We start from the raw sequence: 21,945 nt of genomic DNA on the forward strand, positions 1-21,945 counted from the left end.
GGGCTCCTTTCTCCTTTTTCCTTTTACTTCCTGGAAGCAACATGGGAATTATTTGGTAAGGCACATATAGATGATCTCTATAAATATATGAACTCCTCTTTTAGAGGATTATTTGGACTATAATATTATAGAAAGTATAATTTAAGGGAGATTATCGGTAGCTAAATTGCACTGATTAATTCTTATAATATTTCACTTAGGCTTGTTTAATTAATTATATTTGTCTTGCCTATCATAATAAGCAATGTATGTAAATACCAGATTTTGGCCCAGTAACATAATAATTACTGGACGTTGATACAATCTTTGAGGTTCTATTCTTATAGGCAATTCTTATTAATTCTTGCACTTTCAGGCTATCAGATTAAATATTATGCCTGTTTATGGTGCTCATTTTTAATTATATAAATAAAAGTTAATATGTTTTAAATACTGAATAATTATTTCAAAAGAGTGCGCCACACACTAAGCCCCTTTTTTAGTGACAGGCCCACTAGTGGCTAACACTAATAATCTCTAGAAAAAAAGTACTGCTACCCAGCTTAGTGGAGCACCTCCAACCCCCATTTATTTTAAAAAGGACCCCTTTTGGTCCTGACAATAAATTCTTTTTCTGAATGGTTGGTTTCATTAATATTCCTTAATTGGTTTTTCTATGCCTGTGCAGTGTCTTTTGGACCTTGTGTCCTCTCCGTAAGAATACTCATATAAGATATGACAGACAGCACCCTTACCACTACAAATTCCATCTGACCAGTCTTCTTAATAGCGTCACAGCTATTAAAAAGAATATCTACAGTGGCTTTTTCATTTTGTAGACATAATTAATAACCAGCCTGAAAATTTAAATTGATAGATTTAATTTACATTGTTCATAAAGTATAGCATATATACAGGACACAACTATACGCATTTTCTATTTACCTCAATTTTTAAGGCACAGACAGGTGGTAGTGTTCATAAACACACTGTAGTCATTCTTATTCAGTAAATGTCCTTAATCATACCTCTCAAAATAAGTTTTTGGAATTGGGACAACATGGAAAAAGGGTACTGGCCATGCCACGATGGGGGTATGTCACCTCTCCCCGTGGCTATGCATAGAGCTTCTGAAGTGCTAGGCTGCTTCCCACTCCTGAAACACCTCATATTATTGCATGTAGCCGTAGTCAGTGAGAGATACATCCTAACATTCTAACAGCTGGAATAAATGTCCTTATCAGGGGGATATCAGCGTCACAGAATGTGACCATCCGTCTAAATCTGGATAGCTGTGAGGTACAGTGGTGATTGAAAGTTTGTGAACTCTTCAGAATTGTCTATATTTGTACTGAAATTTGATCTAAAACTACCTAAAATTTTCACACAAGAGAACCAAATCAAACAAGTGAGACAAAAAAAATAGACATGCTCATTTTTTTATTGAGGAAAATGATCAAATATCACATATCTGTGAGCGGCATACAGTAAGAATGTGAACATTTGCTTTCAGTATCTAGTATGACCCCCTTGTGCAGCAATAACTGCATGTAAACTCTTCCTGTAATTGTTGATTAGTCCTGAACATCAGCTTGGAGGAACTTTATCCCATTCCTCCGTACAAAACAGCTTCAACTCTATTATGTTGGTGGGTTTCATCCTATGAACTTCTCGCTTCAGGTCCTTCAACAACATTTCAATTGGATTACATTTATTCTTCTTTAACCATTCTTTGGTCGAATAACTTGTGTGCTTTGGGTCGATGTCTTGTTACATGACCCACGTTCTCTTGAGACGCAGCTCATGAACAGATGTCCTGGGTTCGGTATGAGCTACTGTGCATGGGATGCCAAATGTCAGTATACCGACATCGGCATCCCGAGCGGTAGAATGCTGGTAGGGGGGCAAGTGCAACAAAGCCCCTTGTGGGCTGGGTGGCGACAGGTTCTATTCTCTCTCCATGGGTGTCATGGACAACCATAGAGGGGGAATCACCTACCTTGCCGGTATACTGGCGGCCGTATGGTGCCCCGTTGGAATCCCAGGGTCGGTATTTTGACAACCGGGATCCCGACGAGCGGTATGCTAACCGCATACTGATGTCCTGACATTTTTCTAGAATAATTCAGAATTCATTTCCCATCAATGATGGCAAGTTGTCTGTGTCCAGAAGCAGCAAAACAGGCCTAAACTATGATACCACCGCCATCGTGTTTCACAGATGGTATGAGGTTTTTTATGCTGGAATGCAGTGTTCTCCTTTCTCCAAACATAACGCTTCTCATTTAATCTAATAAAACAGTGGTTTCCAAACTTTTTTAAAACACGGCGCCCTAGAATATCAGAATTTTTTTCACAGCACCCCTAGGCCAAAAATTTCTTATTGAGAAATTAAGAAAGAAATATTACATTAAGTAGATCGCGTTTATATGTCATCCTTAGGGTCAGTTGTGTGGTGAGGGACAAGATTTGCTTCTGTTTGGCCACATATGTTATGACTGGTAGCCACCAGCACTGGTTTTGCCTATTATATTGACCATGAATAATTTGAATTGGTCCTGGACCACCAACCCAGGGCACCCCTGCAAGTGTCCCGAGGCACCCCAGGGAGCCATGGCACACAGTTTGGGAACCTCTGCAATAAAATCTATTATGGATTCATCTATCCACAAAAAATTGTTCCAATAGCCTTCAAGCTTGTCCAGGTGATCTTTAGCAAACTGCAGATGGGCAGTGATGTTCTTTTTGAAGAGCAGCAGTTTTCTTCTTGCATTCCTGCCATGCACACCATTTAGAGTGGCCTTCAGTTGCTTAGAGGTGACATTGCAAACTATTAGACACCTTGCTCTTTGCATGATCTTTGTTGGTCGACCACTGCTGGGGAGGGTATTTCCTGGTCTGGAATTAACTCCATTTTTACACAATCTGTCTGACTGTTCACTGCTGGAGTCTAAACTCTTTAGATATGGTTTTGTAACCTGTTCCAGCCTGATGAGGTCCTCAGAAATCTCCTTTGTTCATTGCATGTTAAACTTCCACAAACATGTTGTAAACATCAGACTTTGATAGATCCCTGTTTTTTTTTAAAAGACGGGTTGTCTACTCATACCAGATTGTCATCCCATAGATTGAAAATATCTGACTCTAATTTCACCTTCAAAATATCTGCTAAGCCTAAAGGTTCGCAGACTTTTGCCACTCGCAGCTAATTTTCCCAGTAAAAAAAATTAACATGTCTATTTTTTTGTCTCATTTGTTTGATTTGGTTCTCTTTATTTACTTTTAGGACTTGTATAAAAATCTGAGGTAGTTTTAGGCCAAATTTCATCAGAAATATAGAAAATTCTGAAGGGTTCACAAACTTTCAAGCACCACTGTATGGTTAGATAACAAATTACAATTATTGGGTCTAAGCTGGTTGTGTGATCTTTCCTGAGCTGAATTTACTGTATTGCGTTACAGCAGCTGCTGTACTAAATTTACACAGTTAGTGCAATCTTTCTATAGCTATACTACATAATAAAATGCCTGGCCTCTTTAAAAATCCCTAAAGTAACGTACGGCACAACAATTTTCTTCATGAAATTCAATCAATTTAAGTGCACTTTACAATATAAATAAAAAATAAAGTGATATTAAATATACTGTTATCTATAAAATCCTGAGTTAAAAGCCAGAATAAATGTAACCACATACACTACTATCTTGTAGACCAATTTGGTTGCATCTGAACAAATTGCTATAATAACATACCATATGTGATTCTCAAATGATAGTTCTGCCTGACCAAAACAATCTGGTAATGTTGCCAATTGGCCACCTATCTGGAAGTTCATCAAACTGGCAGAAGGATCAAACAGTAGTGTGTGTAGAGAAATCAAACATGTACAGTCATATTTTTGGTAAATTAACAGATAAAAAGAGCGGTAAATCACATAACTTAATCTACCATAATTTGTATATAAACCCTTCCTGCTGAGAATACCATCTTGTGTCCTATACTGTTGAGAACATGAATAAACTTCCATTATAGATTAATGTTATCCTGTTTTATACATAAATATCTGTTTTATAGGATTGTGAGCAATTCCAGACTGCACACTTCTATAGTGCATTTGTATAATTGTAGATTTATAATCATGTGCAATCAGGTTAACTGTAACTTCCATCCTTTAAACTGCAGACCCATTAACACAAGCATCTTCTTGCTCCTGCTCGTATAGTGCAAACTGCACAGCTTGATGGATGCTATAAAACACCACAGTGCCTTCTTCCTTCTTAAAAAAGTCCCCATTCCTAAGGGAATTCCTCACAGACTTATTGCACTGAGCCAATAAGACACGAATACCGATGTCATTATAATCCTTCAAGATCTCTTTCAAGGTAATTAATCCCGCTGTATCTATAAACTGAATGGCACTGCAGTCAATGACTATGGAATGCAGAGACACTGGCTCCTTATACATCCACTGTACAGTTTCCAGCTCAATGATATTGGTTTCTTTGATGCTCTCCTGTTTCTGCAGCATCTCTTTCTTCTTTGCTGCCTTTCGTTTTGCTGATGCCACAGATACTGGGTCCACACCAGACAGTTTATACAAGGTTGATTTAAAGCATTGCTTATTCACATAGTAGATGGGGGCTTCAAACCGAAAAACCTTAATGCCTTTTGTGGTATTTAGATCCTTATATATAGTCATGGACTCATACACCTCTGAGGCCTCCACTCTTCCTAACAGTGTTGACCCAGGTTTTTGAGATCTTACAATAACGCAGAACATAGAAAAAGCTATGCCACTCAAAAGTCCAAGTTCTGTACTAATTAATGCTGATGAAAACATGGTAACCAACCAAATGGCAGTGTCTACTTTATTTACTCTCCACATTCTGGGAAGGTCTAAAAATTTTCTGAGGGCACCTCTTAAATTCACTATGGTTACAACACCAAGAACACATTTCTGAAGCGAGTAAAAGAGAGGAGCAATCACCAGCAGAACCAACAAAATGACTAGAGAGGTCATGATTCCTGAGATTTGAGTTTTGCAACCTGTCGATTCCTTCACTAGTGTTTTTGCCAGAGCAGCACTTGTGGTGAAGCAATGGAAAAATGATGGGATAATGTTGCAAAATCCAATGGCATACATTTCCTGATTGGCCTTCACCTCATACCCATGTTTCTTGGCAAACATCTCAGAGAGTGAGACAGTGATGGCAAATCCTATAATCGCAATGGACAAAGCCCCCAAGGCAATGTTGGGAATTAGGCTCCATTCTGGTGGTTTTGGCATAAGAAACCCAGTAGGAATTTCCCCTGCAATACTGGAGCCATATTTCTCTTTGAGATGGCCAAAGTGAGAGGCAAGAGTTGCGCCAACCACTACAAAGAGTTCAACAGGTATTGGGGCTTTAAGCTTAGACTTGAAACATTCATTGAGTTCTTTGGTTGGGATTAGTACTAGGAGGCACACAATGCTGGTAACAAGATCACAAATGTTGGTCAAGTGAATTTTCTGGAAAATATAGATCCAGGTGTAGACGGAAGAGCCAATGCCATTGGCGCGTGGTATACTTAAACCTAAAAGATATTTGATTTGGGATGTGAGGATTGTGAAAGACGCACCTGTTGCAAAGCCACTGAGCAAAGAGTCAGAGAGATACACGGAAACAAAGCCAACTTGTAAGAATCCCATTAACACCTGTAGATTAAAAACAAACACAAAGTTATCTTAGACAACAATATTTATACCACAATTAACAAGGTTCATTGCACATGAAGAGATTATTTGACAATTATCAGACACAGGAACCACAATAATGTAACACACATGTCGCGATAATAAAACAAGCAGTGATAATAAAAAAATACATTAACAAAACATAATCACAGTGCTCAGAAAGCAACAGATGGGAAGGAAACTTTGAATAATGTTCCAACAAAAGCAGACAGTGGAATTTGAGAACAGTGATTATTGTTTCTCATTATTACTTTGCAGGTTTTGTCCAAACTCCTATCTTCCATCTGTCCCTCTTTAGAGTTCTGATTAGTGGACTTCTGTCCCAATTCCAGGACAAAAGGAAGACTATGACCTCATTTAACAGGACCACTCCCCCTTTTTTGCCTCATGTGGCATGTGCACACTGTCTAGAGAAGAGACACCTAAAGGTTTGGAAGAGTAAACCCAAAAATATCATAGCTGCATGGAGTGGATTCAAAAAATATTTTTGTTTTGACACAATTTCCTTTTGCTACAGTATAATGCTCATTGATATTATTTCTACCCCTTTGGTACTAACATAATGTATCCGTTTATTAATACTCAAATTACATAGCAGCCATAAGAAATATTGGATAACGTAGTTCTGCTGTGCAATACAAGGCTACTTGGATGTCATTGAGTTTTATCACCATACAAAGGCATGACACTGCAGTCTGAGTGCCGAGATACATACTGTAGGAGGCCAAGGTGGCTTCTCATAATGCTTTTAGTGCAAAATATATTTACTGGTTTACAGCAATAAAGCAATTAAGGAATACGGAAAACAACATGCCATAATAACAACAGTGATAAACACAATCATCACAATAAAGCTCAAAACAAGACAATAGCAGGAAATCATCATAATACTTGAAAAACTAGAAAGAAAAAACATATATAAAAGAACTAGTGAAGAGTGTAGAACATGCTTGGGGAAGAAGATGGATGGGTGAAACAGGTAGAGGGAAGGAGGGAGAGGACGGTGTGGAAAGAAGCTCCTAACGCTTTTATTTATAGTTTTTTTAATTAAAGGTGCATTATTCTCCGTAATAAATGACCAGATGTTTTTAACATGTTTAGAAATTCTTACAGGTACTGTTTGTATCCTTCATTTATACAGCACTTAGAACAGAGATTTTCAACCTTTTACAACTCGCGTCACACTGAACAAGATTTAAATATTGTAAGGAAAAGGAAAATACAACTCTGCGCTGGACAACAAAAGGCAGCAAATATAATACCTACTGGTGTTATCAAACCAGAAAAACAAGTGTACAGGGTAAAATGATGGTATTGGATTGCGCCAATCTTTAACGGTAATTAGAGATATCTATCGTCAACTTCTTCCTAAGACTGGTTCATCTGTCTTCACCAGTATGTGGGCTCCTCAGAGAAGAATGTTCATATGAAAGAAAAACAAAAAGGAAGTCCCAATGTGTAGTAAAGTCTTGATAATGAAAGTCAAAGGGTCAAAGAAATAGTACGAGGGATATTCAAATCCTCCACATATATAGTGATGCAAAGATGTATAGGGTCACCCAATCTGTGTAGGGATCAGAGAAGGTGATGCTCACTTCAAACCTTACTTTCAAAAAGTCTGGTCCATGCATATAAAGGTATCTTTATCGGGGTCCTGGGAAGCGTTTTCTAAAAGCAATCTTATGTAGGCACCCTCCACAGGATATATATACAGGTGGAGACAAAAAGAGTATTCCAATGTGTAATACTGTATTGTATGACCTCTTGGAAAAACGGGTTATAGTGGCCCTCAAAACCGTGTCGCTAAACGTTAAAGGGTCACCCACAACGTGTGTCTCAAAAATACATGATGCTCACTTTTGTGCTTACACTGAAAAGCTGAATCAATACATATAATGGTATCTTTAAATATTCTTAATCGTCCGGTATAGAATCGTACATGTATGCTTACTTGAAGTCAGCGAAGTCCACTCCTATCGCGGTTTCTTTCATGTATCCTTCTTCCCGGTGTATGGATAAGAAATGAAGGACCGTTTAAACGTAAATAACGGAGTTTAGGGAGCTCAGCTTTAAGACTAACACAGAGCTGTGTGTGACACGAGGAACTGGCCTCGTGTCACACACAGCTCTGTGTGAGTCTTAAAGCTGAGCTCCCTAAAGTCCGTTTTTTACGTTTAAACGGTCCTTCATTTCTTATCCATACACCAGAAGAAGGATACATGAAAGAAACCGCGATTGGAGTGGACTTCGCTGACTTCAAGTAAGCATACATGTACGATTCTATACTGGACGATTAAGAATATTTAAAGATACCATTATATGTATTGATTCAGCTTTTCAGTGTAAGCACAAAAGTGAGCATCATGTATTTTTGAGACACACGTTGTGGGTGACCCTTTAACGTTTAGCGACACGGTTTTGAGGGCCACTATAACACGTTTTTCCAAGAGGTCATACAATACAGTACTACGCATTGGAATACTCTTTTTTTCTCCACCTGTATATATATCCTGTGGAGGGTGCCTACATAAGATTGCTTTTAGAAAACGCTTCCCAGGACCCCGATAAAGATACCTTTATATGCATGGACCAGACTTTTTGAAAGTAAGGTTTGAAGTGAGCATCACCTTCTCTGATTCCTACACAGATTGGGTGACCCTATACATCTTTGCATCACTATATATGTGGAGGATTTGAAGATCCCTCGTACTATTTCTTTGACCCTTTGACTTTCATTATCAAGACTTTACTACACATTGGGACTTCCTTTTTGTTTTTCTTTCATTTCTCTGAGGAACCCACATACTGGTGAAGACAGATGAACCAGTCTTAGGAAGAAGTTGACGATAGATATCTCTAATTACCGTTAAAGATTGGCGCAATCCGATACCACCATTTTACCCTGTACACAAGATTTAAATATTGCCAAGGCACACTCATATATAATGGTGATGCATGGTGCAGTTGCGTGTCCTATGATGTCATGTCGCAACTTCTCCCTAGGTAACGCCTGAGCCACATCTGAGAAAGCCAGAAGAGCCCAACACTGCCCAGGCCCAAAATTAGAACTGGCTCTGCAACCACTAAACCCACCAGTATTGATCGCTCCAGGGCCGCAGTAGCAGCAAAAAACACTGACGGGCCTGGCTGTGCTTCTATGGCGACACACCTGGAGACTGCTCAGGGCACACTAGTGTGCCACGGCACAGTGGTTGAAAAACACTGACTTAGAACAACATCATTCAGTCACTACAAAAGAGTTTATTTCATTCTAATGTCACTACTACTTCAAAACATTTGTACGTCTTTGTTATGTATACTTATTACATTGCACAGATATGTTTATGTCTGTTTGTGGCAGCTCTTTCATAGGGGTTGGCTAGAACAGGGCTGAAAGTACCAGTTGTGAATGGAGATCTCTTGTTAAGCCGACCATTAGGTATAATGTTGTATACTTGAACCCTATACCTGGATATATTGTGGGAGGTGTAACACGTGCAAAGTAATCAAGACAGAGAAATGAGGAATGATAATATATGGGTATTATTAAACATAAGCACAAAATAATGTATTACACAATTGCTTATACATATACAAGTATTTCTACAACTCAATACTGACTTAAGAAAACAAATTTTGTTTCCACCACAATTATTTTTTCTTACAAACAGAAAATTATATGTATCTAAAGAGGAAGCAATTCCCAGAAACATAAAATGACGAGGAATAAAGTGGGAGATGTGGCATATACACGTATTCTTTGCTCACTTTGTAAACTAGGCAGTGGTTGGTCTGTTGTTACATATTTTTACAAGCTTCACCTACAGATGCAATTTATGATGTTATCTGTTTAAACAGCACAATCTCTCTTCTTACTGACAGAGTGCATTACTTTGTACTTACGTATATTATTATGGTGGGTTGGTAGAGTCTATTTGGCATCTCACGCAGTAGCGGCAGGGCCGGAGCTTCCACTAGGCAGCTTTAGGCAGTTGCCTAGGGGCACCGGGACCTGAGGGGGCAGCCTGCTACAGCTACCTGAAAAAGGTACCATGGTCCTACCTCTTACAGCTGCAGCAATCCCCCCAGCACTCATCTTAGAGTAGCCGCGACTGCCAAGCTCCGCCTTCACCCGCCACAGGCAGTAACTTTGACATCTCCTGGAGTCCTGGCTAGGGGTGACATACGGTGCTACTCTTCATATCAGGCTCTTTCACAGTCTACTCTGCAATGCAGCCTGCAGGTAAAAGTGGCTGCACAGTGCACTCTCTGCATTTGATAAGGATAAGGAAAGAGGGGGAGAGCAGCAGTCTGGGTGTGTGTGCGTGGGGGGGGGGGGGGGGGATGAGCAGCAGGCATGCACACAGTCTTAGGGGGATAAGCAGCAGCATGCACACAGATGGTGGGGGATAGAACAGACATTTAATGGGGGGGGGAGGTGAGAGCAACAGGCACCCACAGAGACTGGGGGGATGGGGAGAAGAGAGCAGTCATGCAACAGACTGAGGGTTGGGGAGAGCAGCAGCATGCCTTTCACCTGAAGGGTGGGTATGGGGAATGGGGCAGTAGGCAGAAGTTTTGCCTAGGGTGCCAAGAAACCTTGCACCGGCCCTGAGTAGCGGATCTTGCCACGGGCAAGCAGGACTTTTGCCCGGGGCGCCGCCTTCCGGAGGGCGCCGGCGCAATCCGGAGGGCGCCGCACTTTGGCAAGATCCGCTACTGCTGTGCCCCCCGCTGCTGCTGCCCGCTGTGAAGGGAACTAGACACGTAGCGTCTAGTTTCCCTTCGTGGAGAGGACCTTTACTGTGCGGTGCGCGATGACGTCATCACGCACCGCACAGCAAAGGTCCTTTCCACGAAGGGAACTAGACGCGTAGCGTCTTGTTTCCCTTCGTGGAGGGGACCTTTGCTGTGCGGTGCGCGATGACGTCATCGCTCACCGCACAGCATTTCAGCGGCGCTACTACTGTACAGGGGGCATAACTGACCACGCCCCCTGTATGAAGCCACACCCCTATTTCCCGCCCGGGGCACAAAAAGCCCTAGAACCGGCCCTGATCTCATGGTATATCACTACCATGACAGTATCTGGAGTATCATGACATTAGAGTAAAATAAACCTGCTTTCTGTTATTCACTTCTTTCATAACCCATTCTCTTACTTAGGGGCCTATGGGGTACATTTACTAAGCAGTGATAAGAATGGAGAAGTGAGCCAGTGGAGAAATTTCCCCATCGACCAATCAGCAGCTCTGTATCATTTTATAGTATGCAAATTATAGATGTTACTTCAGTGCTGATTGGTTGCCATGGGCAACTTCTCCACTGGCTCACTTCTCCGCTCTTATCACTGCTTAGTAAATGTACCCCTTAGTATCAAGCTTTTTTCCCACAAAAAATTATGTAGAAACTGAAGTTTCTGCACAATTTTATGGTTTGTGGCAAGGGTGTAGCCAGAAGTTTGTGGGACCCATTGCAAACTTTTGAAGGGCCCCTGTCCTAATGCTTCTAGAGACACCTATCCACAGCAATTGTTAATTTTAAGCCCCATAATAGTGCCAGAGTTCACTTTCTGAACCATAGTAGTGCCTTAGTTTATTTTATGAACCATAGTAGTGCCCTAGTTTATTGTAGGGCCACCAGTACACGTTATACAACACGGTGACCCCAATTCACATTATGACATGCAGTGTGCCCAGTTCATATTATGCCACACTACAGCACCTCCACTTCATATTATGCCACACTACAGTGCCTCCACTTCATATTGTGCCACATTACAGATTACCAGTTCAGATTATGAAACATTATAATGCCTTCCAATTCATTTTATACCACATTACAATGATCAAGTCAAGGGGCATAACTAGATATATTTAAGGCCCCAAGGCAAAGGTTTGTAAGGGCCCCTAAATGTCACCCAAAGTGGGCCCCTCTCAGCTCTGGGCCCAATAGCAGCTGCACTACCTTCACCTATGGTAGCTACGGCCTTGGTTTGTGGCTATGTACTAATAGCATAATGCAGGAGATTTCACAGAAATCTAATTAGAACTACAGATGGGACTGCGAACTGACCCCTATGTACTAAACTTTGATTAACAAAGATTTTCCGAGTTTTTCCACGTTAGTTAACTCATTTTAACCTATGGAGACTTCGCAGCAGGAGAGAGATATTTCAATCCCCGACCCGCAGCCTCCATCTGCGCCGGACCCAAAAACTGACACTGTGTGCATGCGTAGTGTCAGAGGTTTTCACAAAAGTGAAAAACTCCAAATTGCAGGAGAATTACAGTAACTCGCAGAGGCAGTAGTTAACGCTCCTGCTGTCCCTGCGGGTTTTCCTACATACATAGCGGGAATATTTGCATTAAAAATGTAAATATCCACTGCTATACAGACTGTTAATAATTGCGGCAGTTCTGCAATTATTACTACATATGACCATGACCCTTAGTGATTTTAATTATTAAACATGTAATTCAGTTTATTTTGGTGAAGTGTGTCATATTGTCTTTGTAGATATGCAGATCAATACGTTGGATGTTTATATATGGCTTTACTATATTATGTTGTATTCAAAATCTTTAATGACTCTACACCAGGCCTGACCAACCTGTGGCTCTCCAGATGTTGTGAAACTATACATCCCAGCATGCCCTGCCACAGTTTTAGCATTCCCTAATAGCAAAACTGTGGCAAGGCATGATGAGAGCTAGAGATGAGCGCCGGAAATTTTTCGGGTTTTGTGTTTTGGTTTTGGGTTCGGTTCCGCGGCCGTGTTTTGGGTTCGACCGCGTTTTGGCAAAACCTAACCGAATTTTTTTTGTCGGATTCGGGTGTGTTTTGGATTCGGGTGTTTTTTTCAAAAAACACAAAAAAACAGCTTAAATCATAGAATTTGGGGGTCATTTTGATCCCAAAGTATTATTAACCTCAAAAACCATAATTTACACTCATTTTCAGTCTATTCTGAATACCTCACACCTCACAATATTATTTTTAGTCCTAAAATTTGCACCTAGGTCGCTGGATGACTAAGCTAAGCGACCCTAGTGGCCGACACAAACACCGGGCCCATCTAGGAGTGTCACTGCAGTGTCACGCAGGATGTCCCTTCCAAAAAACCCTCCCCAAACAGCACATGACGCAAAGAAAAAAAGAGGCGCAATGAGGTAGCTGTGTGAGTAAGATAAGCGACCCTAGTGGCCGACACAAACACCGGGCCCATCTAGGAGTGGCACTGCAGTGTCACGCAGGATGTCCCTTCCAAAAAACCCTCCCCAAACAGCACATGACGCAAAGAAAAAAAGAGGCGCAATGAGGTAGCTGTGTGAGTAAGATAAGCGACCCTAGTGGCCGACACAAACACCGGGCCCATCTAGGAGTGGCACTGCAGTGTCACGCAGGATGTCCCTTCCAAAAAACCCTCCCCAAACAGCACATGACGCAAAGAAAAATTAAAGAAAAAAGAGGTGCAAGATGGAATTGTCCTTGGGCCCTCCCACCCACCCTTATGTTGTATAAACAGGACATGCACACTTTAACCAACCCATCATTTCAGTGACAGGGTCTGCCACACGACTGTGACTGAAATGACGGGTTGGTTTGGACCCCCACCAAAAAAGAAGCAATTAATCTCTCCTTGCACAAACTGGCTCTACAGAGGCAAGATGTCCACCTCATCATCATCCTCCGATATATCACCGTGTACATCCCCCTCCTCACAGATTATCAATTCGTCCCCACTGGAATCCACCATCTCAGCTCCCTGTGTACTTTGTGGAGGCAATTGCTGCTGGTCAATGTCTCCACGGAGGAATTGATTATAATTCATTTTAATGAACATCATCTTCTCCACATTTTCTGGATGTAACCTCGTACGCCGATTGCTGACAAGGTGAGCAGCGGCACTAAACACTCTTTCGGAGTACACACTTGTGGGAGGGCAACTTAGGTAGAATAAAGCCAGTTTGTGCAAGGGCCTCCAAATTGCCTCTTTTTCCTGCCAGTATAAGTACGGACTGTGTGACGTAGTACGGACTGTGTGACGTGCCTACTTGGATGCGGTCACTCATATAATCCTCCACCATTCTTTCAATGGTGAGAGAATCATATGCAGTGACAGTAGACGACATGTCCGTAATCGTTGTCAGGTCCTTCAGTCCGGACCAGATGTCAGCATCAGCAGTCGCTCCAGACTGCCCTGCATCACCGCCAGCGGGTGGGCTCGGAATTCTGAGCCTTTTCCTCGCACCCCCAGTTGCGGGAGAATGTGAAGGAGGAGATGCTGACAGGTCGCGTTCCGCTTGACTTGACAATTTTCTCACCAGCAGGTCTTTCAACCCCAGCAGACTTGTGTCTGCCGGAAAGAGAGATCCAAGGTAGGCTTTAAATCTAGGATCGAGCACGGTGGCCAAAATGTAGTGCTCTGATTTCAACAGATTGACCACCCGTGAATCCTTGTTAAGCGAATTAAGGGCTCCATCCACAAGTCCCACATGCCTAGCGGAATCGCTCCGTGTTAGCTCCTCCTTCAATGCCTCCAGCTTCTTCTGCAAAAGCCTGATGAGGGGAATGACCTGACTCAGGCTGGCAGTGTCTGAACTGACTTCACGTGTGGCAAGTTCAAAGGGCATCAGAACCTTGCACAACGTTGAAATCATTCTCCACTGCACTTGAGACAGGTGCATTCCACCTCCTATATCGTGCTCAATTGTATAGGCTTGAATGGCCTTTTGCTGCTCCTCCAACCTCTGAAGCATATAGAGGGTTGAATTCCACCTCGTTACCACTTCTTGCTTCAGATGATGGCAGGGCAGGTTCAGTAGTTTTTGGTGGTGCTCCAGTCTTCTGTACGTGGTGCCTGTACGCCGAAAGTGTCCCGCAATTCTTCTGGCCACCGACAGCATCTCTTGCACGCCCCTGTCGTTTTTTAAAAAATTCTGCACCACCAAATTCAAGGTATGTGCAAAACATGGGACGTGCTGGAATTTGCCCATATTTAATGCACGCACACTATTGCTGGCGTTGTCCGATGCCACAAATCCACAGGAGAGTCCAATTGGGGTAAGCCATTCCGCGATGATCTTCCTCAGTTGCCGTAAGAGGTTTTCAGCTGTGTGCGTATTCTGGAAAGCGGTGATACAAAGCGTAGCCTGCCTAGGAAAGAGTTGGCGTTTGCGAGATGCTGCTACTGGTGCCGCCGCTGCTGTTCTTGCGGCGGGAGTCCATACATCTACCCAGTGGGCTGTCACAGTCATATAGTCCTGACCCTGCCCTGCTCCACTTGTCCACATGTCCGTGGTTAAGTGGACATTGGGTACAACTGCATTTTTTAGGACACTGGTGAGTCTTTTTCTGACGTCCGTGTACATTCTCGGTATCGCCTGCCTAGAGAAGTGGAACCTAGATGGTATTTGGTAACGGGGGCACACTGCCTCAATAAATTGTCTAGTTCCCTGTGAACTAACGGCGGATACCGGACGCACGTCTAACACCAACATAGTTGTCAAGGCCTCAGTTATCCGCTTTGCAGCAGGATGACTGCTGTGATATTTCATCTTCCTCGCAAAGGACTGTTGGACAGTCAATTGCTTACTGGAAGTAGTACAAGTGGGCTTACGACTTCCCCTCTGGGATGACCATCGACTCCCAGCAGTAACAACAGCAGCACCAGCAGCAGTAGGCGTTACACGCAAGGATGCATCGGAGGAATCCCAGGCAGGAGAGGACTCGTCAGAATTGCCAGTGACATGGCCTGCAGGACTATTGGCATTCCTGGGGAAGGAGGAAATTGACACTGAGGGAGTTGGTGGGGTGGTTTGCGTGAGCTTGGTTACAAGAGGAAGGGATTTACTGGTCAGTGGACTGCTGCCGCTGTCGCCCAAAGTTTTTGAACTTGTCACTGACTTATTATGAATGCGCTGCAGGTGACGTATAAGGGAGGATGTTCCGAGGTGGTTAACGTCCTTACCCCTACTTATTACAGCTTGACAAAGGCAACACACGGCTTGACACCTGTTGTCCGCTTTTCTGTTGAAATACCTCCACACTGAAGAGCTGATTTTTTTGGTATTTTCACCAGGCATGTCAATGGCCATATTCCTCCCACGGACAACAGGTGTCTCCCCGGGTGCCTGACTTAAACAAACCACCTCACCATCAGAATCCTCCTGGTCAATTTCCTCCCCAGCGCCAGCAACACCCATATCCTCCTCATCCTGGTGTACTTCAACACTGACATATTCAATCTGACTATCAGGAACTGGACTGCGGGTGCTCCTTCCAGCACTTGCAGGGGGCGTGCAAATGGTGGAAGGCGCATGCTCTTCACGTCCAGTGTTGGGAAGGTCAGGCATCGCAACCGACACAATTGGACTCTCCTTGTGGATTTGGGATTTCGAAGAACGCACAGTTCTTTGCGGTGCTTTTGCCAGCTTGAGTCTTTTCAGTTTTCTAGCGAGAGGCTGAGTGCTTCCATCCTCATGTGAAGCTGAACCACTAGCCATGAACATAGGCCAGGGCCTCAGCCGTTCCTTGCCACTCCGTGTGGTAAATGGCATATTGGCAAGTTTACGCTTCTCCTCCGACAATTTTATTTTAGGTTTTGGAGTCCTTTTTTTACTGATATTTGGTGTTTTGGATTTGACATGCTCTGTACTATGACATTGGGCATCGGCCTTGGCAGACGACGTTGCTGGCATTTCATTGTCTCGGCCATGACTAGTGGCAGCAGCTTCAGCACGAGGTGGAAGTGGATCTTGATCTTTCCCTAATTTTGGAACCTCAACATTTTTGTTCTCCATATTTTAATAGGCACAACTAAAAGGCACCTCAGGTAAACAATGGATATGGATGGATACTAGTATACAATTATGGATGGACTGCCGAGTGCCGACACAGAGGTAGCTACAGCCGTGGACTACCGTACTGTACTGTGTCTGCTGCTAATATAGACTGGATGATAATGAGATGTAGTATGTATAAAGAAGAAAGAAAAAAAATCCACGGGTAGGTGGTATACAATTATGGATGGACTGCCGAGTGCCGACACAGAGGTAGCTACAGCCATGGACTACCGTACTGTACTGTGTCTGCTGCTAATATAGACTGGATGATAATGAGATGTAGTATGTATAAAGAAGAAAGAAAAAAAAACCACGGGTAGGTGGTATACAATTATGGATGGACTGCCGAGTGCCGACACAGAGGTAGCTACAGCCGTGAACTACCGTACTGTGTCTGCTGCTAATATAGACTGGTTGATAATGAGATGTAGTATCTATAAAGAAGAAAGAAAAAAAAAACCACGGGTAGGTGGTATACAATTATGGATGGACTGCCGAGTGCCGACACAGAGGTAGCTACAGCCGTGGACTACCGTACTGTACTGTGTCTGCTGCTAATATAGACTGGATGATAATGAGATGTAGTATGTATAAAGAAGAAAGAAAAAAAAACCACGGGTAGGTGGTATACAATTATGGATGGACTGCCGAGTGCCGACACAGAGGTAGCTACAGCCGTGGACTACCGTACTGTACTGTGTCTGCTGCTAATATAGACTGGATGATAATGAGATGTAGTATGTATAAAGAAGAAAGAAAAAAAAACCATGGGTAGGTGGTATACAATTATGGATGGACTGCCGAGTGCCGACACAGAGGTAGCTACAGCCGTGAACTACCGTACTGTGTCTGCTGCTAATATAGACTGGTTGATAATGAGATGTAGTATGTATAAAGAAGAAAGAAAAAAAAAACCATGGGTAGGTGGTATACAATTATGGATGGACTGCCGAGTGCCGACACAGAGGTAGCTACAGCCATGGACTACCGTACTGTACTGTGTCTGCTGCTAATAAAGACTGGATGATAATGAGATGTAGTATGTATAAAGAAGAAAGAAAAAAAAAACCACGGGTAGGTGGTATACAATTATGGATGGACTGCCGAGTGCCGACACAGAGGTAGCTACAGCCGTGGACTACCGTACTGTACTGTGTCTGCTGCTAATATAGACTGGATGATAATGAGATGTAGTATGTATAAAGAAGAAAAAAAAAAAACCACGGGTAGGTGGTATACAATTATGGATGGACTGCCGAGTGCCGACACAGAGGTAGCTACAGCCGTGGACTACCGTACTGTACTGTGTCTGCTGCTAATATAGACTGGATGATAATGAGATGTAGTATGTATAAAGAAGAAAGAAAAAAAAAAACCACGGGTAGGTGGTATACAATTATGGATGGACTGCCGAGTGCCGACACAGAGGTAGCTACAGCCGTGAACTACCGTACTGTGTCTGCTGCTAGTATAGACTGGATGATAAATAATGATATAAAAAATATATATATATCACTACTGCAGCCGGACAGGTATATATTATATAATGAGGGACCTGCTGGACACTGTCTGTCAGCAGAATGAGTTTTTTAATTTTTATAGAATAAAAAAACACCACACAAGTCACACGACGAGTGTACTTTTTCAGGCAGACAATCACAATATACTATACTGGTGGTCAGTGTGGTCAGGTCACTGGTCACAGTGGTCAGTGGTCAGTCACACTGGCAGTGGCACTCTGGCAGCAAAAGTGTGCACTGTTTAATATGTACTCCTGGCTCCTGCTATAACCTATAACTGCTCCCCAGTCTCCCCCACAATTAAGCTGTGTGAGCACAGTCAGATATTATACATAGATGATGCAGCACACTGGGCTGAGCACAGATATGGTATGTGAGTGTGACTGAGTCACTGTGTATCGTTTTTTTCAGGCAGAGAACAAGAACAGAACGGATTATTAAATAATAATAAATTATAAAACTGCACTGGTGGGTCAGGTCACTGGTCATCAGTCACTAGTATAACTCCTCCTAAGCTCCAGTAAGTAAATGAAGTGTCTCACTCTCACTCTCCTATCTATTTTAATTTCTAAACGGAGAGGACGCCAGCCACGTCCTCTCCCTATCAATCTCAATGCACGTGTGAAAATGGCCGCGACGCGCGGCTCCTTATATAGAATCCGAGTCTCGCGATAGAATCCGAGCCTCGCGAGAATCCGACAGCGTGATGATGACGTTCGGGCGCGCTCGGGTTAACCGAGCAAGGCGGGAAGATCCGAGTCGCTCGGACCCGTGTAAAAAAACATGAAGTTCGGGCGGGTTCGGATTCAGAGAAACCGAACCCGCTCATCTCTAGATGAGACTTGTAGTTTTACAACAGCTGGTGAGCCACAGGTTGGCCATGCCTGGTCTACACAAAAGCAGAGGCCTCTTGCGCTTTTAGTTTGTCTAAGATAGTAAAATAAATAATTAGAAGTAAACAAAACTACCAGCGTGTGGAGTTAATGAACATACTTAGAAAACAAATTATATATAAAGACACAATGGGGTATATGCAATTGCGGTCGAATTCCCGAAAATGTCGAAAAACGGGACATTTTCGCCCCCCCCCAAAAAAATCGACAATGCAATTCAGTACTTTTCGTAAAAAAAACGGCCATTCCAAATTCGACTTTTTGAAATTTGACATTTGTCAAATTCGACATTTCTGCAATGGTACAAATGCGGCATTTCGACAAAAGTATATTCAATTGAAGATTGTAAATTCGACAACAGTGCTTTTAGACAGTAAATTCGTCATTTTCAATCCGCCACACTTTGCTGGCGGAATCTAATAAAAAATTTAAAAAACATGTTTTTTTGTGTTTTTTTTTATTGGTAATAGCATATCTATTTATATTAGAAGGGATTAGGTACTTGGTTTGTCTATTTAGGAGGCACAAGTATTATTTATATATTTTGAAAAATATTATTATTATTTTTTTATGGAATGGGGTAAAAATCAGAAAAAAAAATGCGTGGGGTCCCCCCTCCTAAGCATAATCAGCCTCGGGCTCTTTGAGCCGGTCCTGGTTGCCAAAATACGGGAAAAAAAATGACAGGGGATCCCCCGTATTTTAACAACCAGCACCGGGCTCTGCGCCTGGTCCTGGTGCAAAAAATACGGGGGACAAAAAGAGTAGGGGTCCCCCGTATTTTTTGTACCAGCACCGGGCTCCACTAGCTGGACAGATAATGCCACAGCCGGGGGTCACTTTTATACAGCGCCCTGCGGCCGTGGCATTAAATACCCAACTAGTCACCCCTGGCCGGGGTACCCTGGAGGAGTGGGGACCCATTCAATCAAGGGGTCGTCCCCCCAGCCACCCAAGGGCCAGGGGTGAAGCCCGAGGCTGTCCCCCCCATCCATGGGCTGCGGATGGGGGGCTGATAGCCTTGTTGAAAATGTAAGAATATTGTTTTTGCAGAAGAGCTCCAAGTCCCAGCAAGCCTCCCCCGCAAGCCGGTACTTGGAGAACCACAAGTACCAGCATGCGGGGGGAAACGGGCCCGCTGGTACCTGTAGTTCTACTGCAAAAAAAATACCCAAATAAAAACAGGACGAAGACACCGTGAAAGTATAACTTTATTACATACATGCCGACACACACATACTTACCTATGTTAACACGCCGACTCTGGCCACGTCTCCAATGTCGACGTCCGTGGTACCTGAAAATAAAATTATACTCACCTGATCCAGTGTCCAGTTCTTTTATTGTAATCCACGTACTTGGCAAAATAAAAAAACGCATTTACCCGAACCAGACGGACTGAAAGGGGTCCCATGTTTACACATGGGACCCCTTTCCCCGAATGCAGAGACCCCCCGTGACTCCTGTCACAGAAGGACCCTTCAGCCAATCAGGAAGCGCCACTTCGTGGCACTCTCCTGATTGGCTTTGCACGTCTGAGCTCGCAGACAGCGCATCGCACAGCACCTCCATTAGTTTCAATGGTGGGAACTTTGCGGTCAGCGGTGGGGTTACCCGCGGTCAGCCGCTGACCGCGGGTGACCTCACCGCTGACCGCAAAGTTCCCACCATTGAAGATAATGGAAGGGGCTGTGCGATGCGAGTCTGACAGCTCCGACGCGCATACAGCCAATCAGGAGTGTGCCACGAAGTGGCGCTTTCTGATTGGCTGAAGGGACCTTATGTGACAGGAGTCACGGGGGGTCTCTGCATTCGGGGAAAGGGGTCCCATGTGTAAACATGGGACCCCTTTCAGTCCATCTGGTTCGGGTAAATGCGTTTTTTTGTTTTGCCAAGTACGTGGATTACAATAAAAGAACTGGACACTGGATCAGGTGAGTATAATTTTATTTTCAGGTACCACGGACGTCGACATTGGAGACGTGGCCAGAGTCGGCGTGTCAACATAGGTAAGTATGTGTGTCGGCATGTATGTAATAAAGTTATACTTTCACGGTGTCTGTGTCCTGTTTTTATTTGGGTATTTTTTTGCAGTAGAACTACAGGTACCAGCGGGCCCGTTTCCCCCCGCATGCTGGTACTTGTGGTTCTCCAAGTACCAGCTTGCGGAGGAGGCCTGCTGGGACTTGTAGTTATTCTGCAAAAAACAATATTCTTTCATTTTTACACATGGCTATCAGCCCCCCATCCGCAGCCCTTGGATGGGGGGACAGCCTCGGGTTTCACCCCTGGCCCTTGGGTGGCTGGAGGGGGGGACCCCTTGATTTAAGGGGTCCCCACTCCTCCAGGGTACCCCGGCCAGGGGTGACTAGTTGGGTATTTAATGCCACGGCCGCAGGGCGCTGTATAAAAGTGACCCCCGGCTGTGGCATTATCTGTCCAGCTAGTGGAGCCCGGTGCTGGTACAAAAAATACGGGGGACCCCTACTCTTTTTGTCCCCCGTATTTTTTGCACCAGGACCAGGCGCAGAGCCCGGTGCTGGTTGTTAAAATACGGGGGATCCCCTGTAATTTTTCCCCCCGTATTTTGGCAACCAGGACCAGCTCAAAGAGCCCGAGGCTGGTTATGCTTAGGAGGGGGAACCCCACGCACATTTTTTTCGGGTTTTTTACCGTTTTTTAAACATTTTTAAAAATCTAATCAAAATCCGTCAAATCGTCCGTTTTTCGACCGCGGGACTGTCGAATTCGTTTTTTATTGAATATGTCGAATTCCGGCACCCACCTGCCGGAATTCGACGGTCGAATTGTGTCAAATTTAAAAACGGGCGAAAAAGTGCCGCAATTCACCCGGAATTGCATATACCCCAATGTATTCCTAAATGAATTATAGATAGGGACTTACTCAATAACCAATTTCTTTTTTCCAGTTTAATCTCCTTACTGCTGAGATGTTTTGAACTGCTAAATA

The 21,945-nt window shown here is 43.4% G+C and overlaps 1 protein-coding gene across 2 annotated transcripts in view; it reads right to left on the bottom strand.

Moving 5' to 3' along the window:
- Positions 1-617: 617 nt before the first annotated feature.
- Positions 618-21,945, bottom strand: part of SLC26A2 (solute carrier family 26 member 2) — a 131,851-nt gene continuing 110,523 nt past the window's right edge. For both annotated transcript variants that reach the window (XM_063928022.1, XM_063928021.1), the window contains exon 3: positions 618-5,675. In XM_063928022.1, the coding sequence (XP_063784092.1) occupies positions 4,152-5,675 (1,524 nt within the window). In that variant the 3' untranslated portion in view covers positions 618-4,151. The remainder of the gene's footprint in view (positions 5,676-21,945) is intronic.

Source organism: Pseudophryne corroboree, chromosome 6, assembly GCF_028390025.1.
Source record: "Pseudophryne corroboree isolate aPseCor3 chromosome 6, aPseCor3.hap2, whole genome shotgun sequence".
NCBI lineage: Eukaryota > Metazoa > Chordata > Amphibia > Anura > Myobatrachidae > Pseudophryne > Pseudophryne corroboree.